Source organism: Neodiprion virginianus, chromosome 6, assembly GCF_021901495.1.
Source record: "Neodiprion virginianus isolate iyNeoVirg1 chromosome 6, iyNeoVirg1.1, whole genome shotgun sequence".
NCBI lineage: Eukaryota > Metazoa > Arthropoda > Insecta > Hymenoptera > Diprionidae > Neodiprion > Neodiprion virginianus.
The window spans coordinates 21,531,331-21,539,631 of record NC_060882.1 but is presented as its reverse complement, the minus strand read 5'-3'; the positions used below and the strand labels follow the sequence as shown (position 1 = coordinate 21,539,631).

The 8,301-nt window shown below is 40.4% G+C and overlaps 1 protein-coding gene across 1 annotated transcript; it reads right to left on the bottom strand.

The window, feature by feature from the left end:
- Positions 1-218: 218 nt before the first annotated feature.
- Positions 219-7,916, bottom strand: LOC124307891 (uncharacterized). The gene is made up of 2 exons (XM_046770050.1): positions 7,443-7,916; positions 219-4,244 (listed from the first exon to the last, which is right to left on the bottom strand). The coding sequence occupies exons 1-2, from the start codon at positions 7,548-7,550 to the stop codon at positions 3,951-3,953; spliced, it is 402 nt and encodes a 133-aa protein (XP_046626006.1). The 5' UTR covers positions 7,551-7,916; the 3' UTR covers positions 219-3,950.
- Between the last annotated feature and the right edge of the window lie 385 nt (positions 7,917-8,301).

Below are 8,301 nucleotides of genomic sequence, written 5' to 3'. Positions count from 1 at the left end.
AGTTGCAGCCCAGCGATGAAAAATTTTCTAGGAATTTGGAATTTATATAGAATCGATTGGTATCAATACTTATTTCGATTAAATTCGATTCTTAAAATCGTAAGTTACGCATACGTATATCATTTTATTAACCGTTATATATACCGGGTATTATAAGCATTGAGTAAGTAAATCTGGGAAAGTACGCGAATACTAAGTACAGGAACAGATTTGACGAGTTAATTTAAATTTTCTTTATTGAACATGACATAAAAATTGCAATACATAATAATATATATGATAAATCAATGTCTATTGTAAGCATTCGAAACTTTCGATATATATATATATATATTATCATTCATTTATCAATGTATACCTCTACTTTTTCTGTGAATTTCTTATCAAACGCTAACGGGTTATTTTTATATCGACATGTATACAATATAGCTATACAGTATGCCTGGAATGTATGCTTGTACAATCTCACGTTACCCGAGCCACGTTTAGACAGCCCTTGGTCCAGCTGTGTCACGTGAATCTAGATTGAAATTTTCTACGTGAAAGTTTTAGAATTTTTTACTTCGATTCAATTCATTTTTACTATCACTACGATTTATTACTCAGGTTGAGCTGTGGTATATGGGCATCGATCGTAAGTGAGAAGTACACAAGCTAATTAATTACTAAAGTTATAGTCTATGTCAAAAAATAAATACCTATCAATTAGAGGCCATGAAAATTTGAAAATTTTAGTCCCACTTTTAGGAGAGCATTTTTTTCAAATCTTTGACGCAGTTTCGTGGGATTTCGGCAGTGATAATAGTCCGTTACGGTCGAGGAGGAAACGTCGTCTACCTGCTGCTGGGAACAAGTCGACGCGAAAAAAACGCATGTAGATTACTGTGAATGTGAACATATGGGATGGCGGTACATTTAGAAAAACAAAAAAGAAAATTCAATTTTTCCTACATTCAGTAAAATTGATAGTATTTGAATTAAGTCGGTTTATAGAAGACTCGAATCGATCGGTAAAGATCGTACAGACGATCTGAATGAAAGCTGCTGCTTTGAAAACCGTTTTCCCCCACAACCGTGTGTTCAGAATCAGCTCAAAATGTCCCATTGTAAGGATATATAGTATAGAAATTAAAATGAACATAAAATAAAACAGAAAATAAAGAATCGTTTCTGAAGAATAAATATATAGATCATATCTCGACAAATTCTTAACTCTAGTAACACCGCATGATCAGTTCAATTCAATGGGCTAAGAAATGCGTAGCAAATTTTGGGAGAAAATGTATTCGTGTAAGAAAACGGTTTCAACAAAATTTGCTGACCGAACTTAGCCCAGCACCATACGTCATATAACACCCCATCGGTAATTTTTTAAGCAGTCTTACGGTAAGCGGTAACTATTGAAGATTGTTTGATACCGTACGAAATTTTCACTTCGTTTGAAAACGAAGTGCAGGTGATTCGTGTATCAAAATTCTTCGAAATTTACCGCGAGATTTATGTTTATTATAGGTACATCAGAATAGCTGGTTTATTATAACTGCTTACGCCAAATTCTGGCAACGATTTCGAAAAAGACAAAATCAACGGTTCGAGTGCGGATAATTTTGAACTTGGTAATTTTCAGAAACATGCTTGGCTTAGTTTGTAGAAAAATTTGGAAATCCCCACAAACACGATTCAATAAAGATTGAGTGTCTTTGGACTCTTGCCACTCCAGCCATTCGTATCAGCATATCTCGAGCTCGGACACTGCAGTGTCCTGTGAAATGGCTTTTATAATTTTGGATTTTTTTAAATCGTTGCAAAATAATTCTATCTTAGCTTACGGTATCACAGAGTCACACGCGGTACCAACAAAGAGCGCTCAGTTCGTAAATTTACGAATAAATACATACATACACATCATTTTTTCCGAGACACGAATGATTTTAGGATCAGAAATCAAGATTGTGGCCATGATAAATCGAATTTACCTGTAATCAACTCTTGAATTTTATCTAAACTTACTCGCAATCGTTAAAATACTATAGAAATTGCCGTGTGATATAAAAATAGTGAAAAAAGGGGGGAAAAAAAATGGCAGCTGAAAACGAATCAACGTTAATCGCATAATCAAACCGTGCCTGATAATTATCATCGGATTATTCGAGAAATTTTGCAAATCTTCGAACTGCTCTATGGAAGGTACTTTTTAATGATGTGTGTATTGTGTGTGTGTACATATAAATAGGTATAATGTCAATTGTTCAATAAATATCAGTGATCGGTAATAATTTGAAAATATTTTCCAAATGAAACCAGTACACGATGAAGAACGGCGAATAAATGGCTGAATATCATATAAGCAAGCAATTCTATAGTTGTCGTATATGCGTTAGAAATAAAACGATAGTTAGATTGAAGCTTCGTATATTGATTCTGGTTCGAATCGTTTCGCGGATCTATCGTCAGGTTGACTGCCCGCACTAGCGGGCTATACGATGTATACAGCATATACATAGATACTGATTAATCAATAATATTCAAAATACATACTATGTTAATAAAGGTACGTTAAATTTGAAATCTGCAGTTCTCTCATAATTTTATGTTTTATGTAAATTTATCAATTTTCTTAATCGATTAAAATAAGTCTTTTGCTAGGCTTTCACTCGTCAACAGTCACTCTTACCTATAATATCGTATTGTATTGTATACTAAAAAATCAACTCTGCGAAGCTTTAAAATTTTTTTACATATACAGATAGATGTGCAATATCTTTATCACCCACCCGTCAAAATATTTTTGTATTATATTACATAGGTGTATCATAGATTCGGTATACTTATCCGATTGTTCGGATCGCTTCGATCGTCAGCGTCAAGCACGGTTGTTGTCCGTCTCATAATAGTGCGAATAGTTTGCGAAAATCCAAAGTGAAAGGAACCAAGCGATATTCGTACACACCTAAGGACTGAAATTTTCTTTGGCTAGCGTAAAGAAGCTATGAACGTTGCTCATCTTTCGTTATTTTTCAGAAAACTTTCGAGAACCGATCATCGATCAATTTTCCGTTCTTCAAATGATATTTTTACTTTGCCTTCTACGTAGTAGACACACTTAGAGACAACGAGGCAAAATCTTGTCAGATATCGAACGGTGAAGCCCCAGAGTTGATCAGAGGGATTGAGAGCAGATGGAAGAGAGAACGGCAGTAAGTTGGGTAAAAGAAAAAAGAAGATAAAAGGAAAAAGAGGGAGAAAGAAGTGCGAGTGTGAGAGACTCTGTGGAGTCGCGACCTCGTCGAAACGACTGACGACCGGTTGTTATGCGTATGTTTGTGTTATTTTTATTTATTTTTTTTCATTTTTGATTAAGCCTTCCGTCAAGACCCGATCTCTTTTCGGTTTCCTCGATACTCAAATAACTTATATTTTATACGAATATACAAGCCTGCAGTTGAGATGTGCATCGGTGCGGTAGCGGCAGCAGCAGAATCGAAGCTTTCATCGGTAAGCCGACGGTGTGAGGTTGGTTTTATTTTTTTCTCTGCGGTTTTCCTTTCGATCCGATGACATTGTTCAAGGTTCGACGAGATCCGCAATTTTCCTGGCGCCATTACCGTGCTCTCCTCTTATTCAGTGTGCGTATCGCAGTTTCCGATCGATCGATCGATTGATCTTGACGTAAATCGCAACGCGTCACGAATGCCGGCCGAGAGTCGACGCTCGTCTCTCTCTTTGAAATTTGACGTATCGTGAGGATGACTCCGACGAGGGGGAAGGGACGCGAGGGGATCCCTCGGGATCCCCGTTCACCAGGCGATCGGCGGGTCCGGGTCTGGATCCGGGCAGGAGCGAGCCAAAAATTTGAGACTCGTCCCGGAGCCGGAAGGAGCTGAGGGGCGGCGAAACTCGATTGGTTTCGAACCGGAAACGGGTGGCCGGCCCAAAACCGCTTGACTGTCTCACGAGAGGTTCCGCTGGTCTGACGAATTGTCGTCCGCTTTCTTCAGCGAGCGTTTCAGCTTGTCTACGAGCCTGTTGTGGAACTTGTTCAACGAATTTGAGCTTCCGGTCTTCGGCGGTGAACTGCCGGTACTCTTGCTCGGACTTTGAAGCGAGCTTTGCGAGGCTCTGGATGAAGTTCGGGAGAACTGGCGAGAGGTCAGCGGAATCGGCCGGTGAGCCGGGGACGTGAGGTAATCGGAACCCGGCGACGTCGACAGCGACGGTCCTTCGGATTTCGAGCACTCCGAAACCTGCAACACAGAAATCCGTTTCCCTTTGTAGAAGAAAATCGGCAAACCCTCCCTGGCTTTCCTGAACTTTGCCGTCTTGTACGCGAGGTTAGGTGCGACTAAGTAGACGCCGCAAGGTCAAATCAAGCAGGAAGTTATCCTTATTTCGAGATCGGTTACAGGCGGCTGAATCACACGCGGAAACTTTGCCCGAGACGTACTGATGGATCGTTTGAAACGTATTTTGGTCCGACGTTCGCCTGTCTGTAAATATATGACGAAGAGTCGTTTCAACGCGAACCATGAGGTTACTATGCTACCTACAAGCAGTTTCGAATTATAAATAAAACCGCCTCGGGTGCAGGAAGAATCTGCTGCGGCTGATGGAAAGGTTAAGATACGCGGATTCGGTGAGCGTCCACCTTTCTAGAGTTCGAAAATTTACACGTGATACGGCATGCGCATGTATCTGATGCAAATTCGACTCATTGGTATTGAATTAATTCAGTATCTGTTTCTTGATCCTGTTGTATATCTGATTTCAATTGATTTCATCAGAATTCAACGAATTTCCGTTTGTATAAAACTTTATTCAATTTTACGGATACAGCTAACGAGATGTAGATATACCTACGTCAGGCATTAGAATTTCAGTGTAAGAAATTTTTTCACAAGATTTCTTTCCTCCCATTTTTATGGATTATTTTCAATCTTTTTCTACGGTATTTCAACCCCTTCGAAATAATTTTTTATTGTAATTTTGGGTGATAATTTGCGACGCGTTATTGTCAAGTTCGCAGTCTTGTTGCAATTGTAATTACCGTGAAATGAAAATAACTTTTTTCCGAACGCGAAGCAGTTGCAACTTCGATTTAATTCTTTTCACAAGCGATTTCCGGTATCTCGTAGTAGGAACACATTTCTATTATTTCGAATATGTGATTTGACATTTGCATGCAATTCTTTGCAACCGTGAATGTGAGTTTGTTTCGACTCCGTGACTTTGAAGCTCCTTAAGACGCAATTTATATTTTCGTAATTTTCAACAGAAATTAATATTCCAGTTTTTTGAATATCCTGTTCCTCAAATCTTTTAGTTACCGCGCAAGGCAATCACGTGATCATAATTTTACATACATCACATTATCGTACCGATGCATCACTAATGTCTTCTTTTCAATTTCATGACTTACCGTCCAAATGAATAGCACGTACGAATAGTTACATGCATAATTCCACATCTCGAAATTTATCCAAATTGCGCAATAGCTATAATTTGAAACAAATCCCGTGCAAATTCTGACTGTTGGCGAATTAATCATGTTACAAGTACACGTATTGTAATAAAAGATTTTAATTTAAGGTCTAATAATAAGTACAATAAGAAGTTGATATCCGCGTCCTTGTGGCCGCGTGGCACTGTTTATATTTACAGTATCTCAATTAATACCAGGCGCGTATGTGTCTCGTCTCATAATCGCGGTCGATGTTACGACCACTAAACCAAGAGGGTATATGTATATTATGCACCTCCCAGAGTAGGTTACGTACATTTACCTTCTTGAATACATCCGCTGCGAAAGATGAGGCGCCATTTAAGGGCGTATCACAAACAAACCGGCGTGCCGTTCGCCTAAATCGCAGTGATTCTCAACTCAATCGGTCATAAGTAGCTCTGACATAATATCATTTGTCAAAGTCAAAGTACGTAGTTCGTACAATATTTGAGGTCGTTAGGAAACGCGCCTATTTGACTATTCTATCAACCGATTAACTAATCGCAATTGGATAGGTATCAGACCGTTGCAAGCAGTCCTAAATCTACTGTGATTTCCCCACGAAAACAGCGATACGGGTGATTTGTGTAAATGCATACGTTGGTAAGTATCGTATGTACGTACATGCCAAGGGTCAAGCTAATCACGGCGTGAGGCGAGTGATCGATAACGTAATTTACATAATATAATACCGTCCATTAGGGACGAGAAGAAGCCAGAAATTTCCGTATCGGAAAATAAGGACTACTTATTGTCTGTAATATAATGCTTTGAAGGTACGTGTATTATTTTCTATATGATTCATGACAATACTGTGACTGTTAGGCGCTTATCTCCTGTACCATAGATGGCTTGTAAGTTGCACCAACGTTTAAGTGTATTAAAAATATTTGTGAAACAACTCGAGAGTGACAACCGCGTATATGTAACGTGAATAAATAAATATAGTATGTATTTTATCATTAGAAGACGAAGCGATCAACAGCGTCAATGTTTTCGTGTGCATAGTTGAAATTGTTTGCACCGGGTATATTTGAGGAAATTTTACACTACAGAAATAGATGTGTCTAATTTAGTTAAGGTGTCGGATTTCGAAATAAAAGCTGCAACAATTTAGATGCGTTGGTATGTGTAGTACGTGAGTAGCTATAAGCGACGATCTATTTCGGTCGGGTGAATTTCGCATGAGAATCACTGATCTAAGGAATGCCGCTGCATGACTGTTCCACATCGGCAATCACGGTTTTTGCCAATATCGCACAGACTTTAGCCGAAGTTTACAACCGGCGTCGAATGGCCGATTGCTGTTTGAAAATAATTACAAAATACGCGAAGAAGCGTTGCGTCAGCTGCGCAATAACGATTCGCCGGAATATTGCAGCTCCGTTTACATTGATCGGCGATTGCGATTCGCCGTATATTAACATCAGCTACAAGCTGCAGATTCCCGCGACTCGAGTGTATAAAAAAACACTTTCGCGAATCGCATGCGCTGCAAATATTTTGCAACTATACCGGAAGGTGGGATCGAGGAAACGAGACAGTCTTCCGTCAATCTGATCAGGGCCATTTGAACGTGCAAAGTGCCGTTAGAATCTCTGTGCGGCCGGAATGCCAGGCAAGGTTCTAGAAAATTCGTCGAACTGCGGGCAATGCGCTCGGTCGGGAAGGAAGGGATCGCCGGATCCTCTAGCGATGTGAAACTTTCTAAACATGCACCTTGAGCGCACTGGCGATCGGCTCGAAAAGAAAAGACTATGAAAAAGAGACATGAAATGGAAAAATTCGCGACTGTCGTTAGAGGAAACAGGAAAACGCGATACGTGTGTAAGTTTAAGGTAAACAAACACACTCGCAGACGACTCGCGTATGATAGCACGTGCGACAAAATGGCGTCGCATGTTCAAAACGGTAATTAGACATTGAAGGGAGAGAATTTTACCTTGCGACTGCGACAAGCCTGAGGATTCGAGCACTCGGAGGATCGTCTACTTCGGTTAGTCTTGTAGATATCCCACTCGTTTTTCACAACGGGCATCATAAAGGCCATCTTGATATCCTCTAAAGTTTCTTTCCGGTATAAACGTGAGGCGATGAGGTGTAAAGTATCGAAAAGTCCGTTGCGACACTTTGCGACTAGTCCGAATTTCGGTCAAATTTCGCTCACTTCCTCGAACTTTCGATCCCTCGTATATTCGCAACTGAACGGCTGATTTTCCGGTGCGGTTAATGTTTTTTCTCGTTTTGTTTATTTTCTCCTTGAAACGTTAGTCGAAACTACGGTGAAACTACACACGTCAACGTACGAATGATGTATGCGCGCGGTCTTTCACCAGCGATAGGGTAAACTCTTCTGAATCGTTGCTTTACGCTTCCTTGCAACACGGCTGTCTGCTCTGGAATGACAACGCCGCCGGCGTGCGCGACGAGGATACCAAACTCGGTTAGAGTGGTGGGGGGAGGAGCCGGGCCATTGGCTCGCGGCGAGGCGGGACTGTGACGTCACACTCGCCCATTGATTTTCCAATGTTGATGTATCTACGACGCACGGTACGGTGTACGAATGACGCGTTTCATTGATTTTCGCCTCCCTTCCGTCTCACTTTTTCAGGTAGAAAAGAGGGAAGGGTGGGGTAGTTGAAGACGATTTAAAGGGTATATAGTGCGTTCTTCCGCGATTGTCCTCAATTTCGTACCTACGTTTTTTTCTCGCTTCTTTATACCTGTTATACATGTTATACTTACAATTAGCGGCAGTTTGATACTCGTGCACACGTGCCGGGCATGATTGAAGTGAATAA

Bases quoted from the DNA above. Each gene is read 5' to 3' on its own strand.
- LOC124307891 (XM_046770050.1), bottom strand. From the start codon at position 7,550: ATGGCCTTTATGATGCCCGTTGTGAAAAACGAGTGGGATATCTACAAG. The intron at 4,245-7,442 runs GTAAAATTCTCT...TCTGTGTTGCAG, and splicing joins AGGCTTGTCGCAGTCGCAAG to GTTTCGGAGTGCTCGAAATC.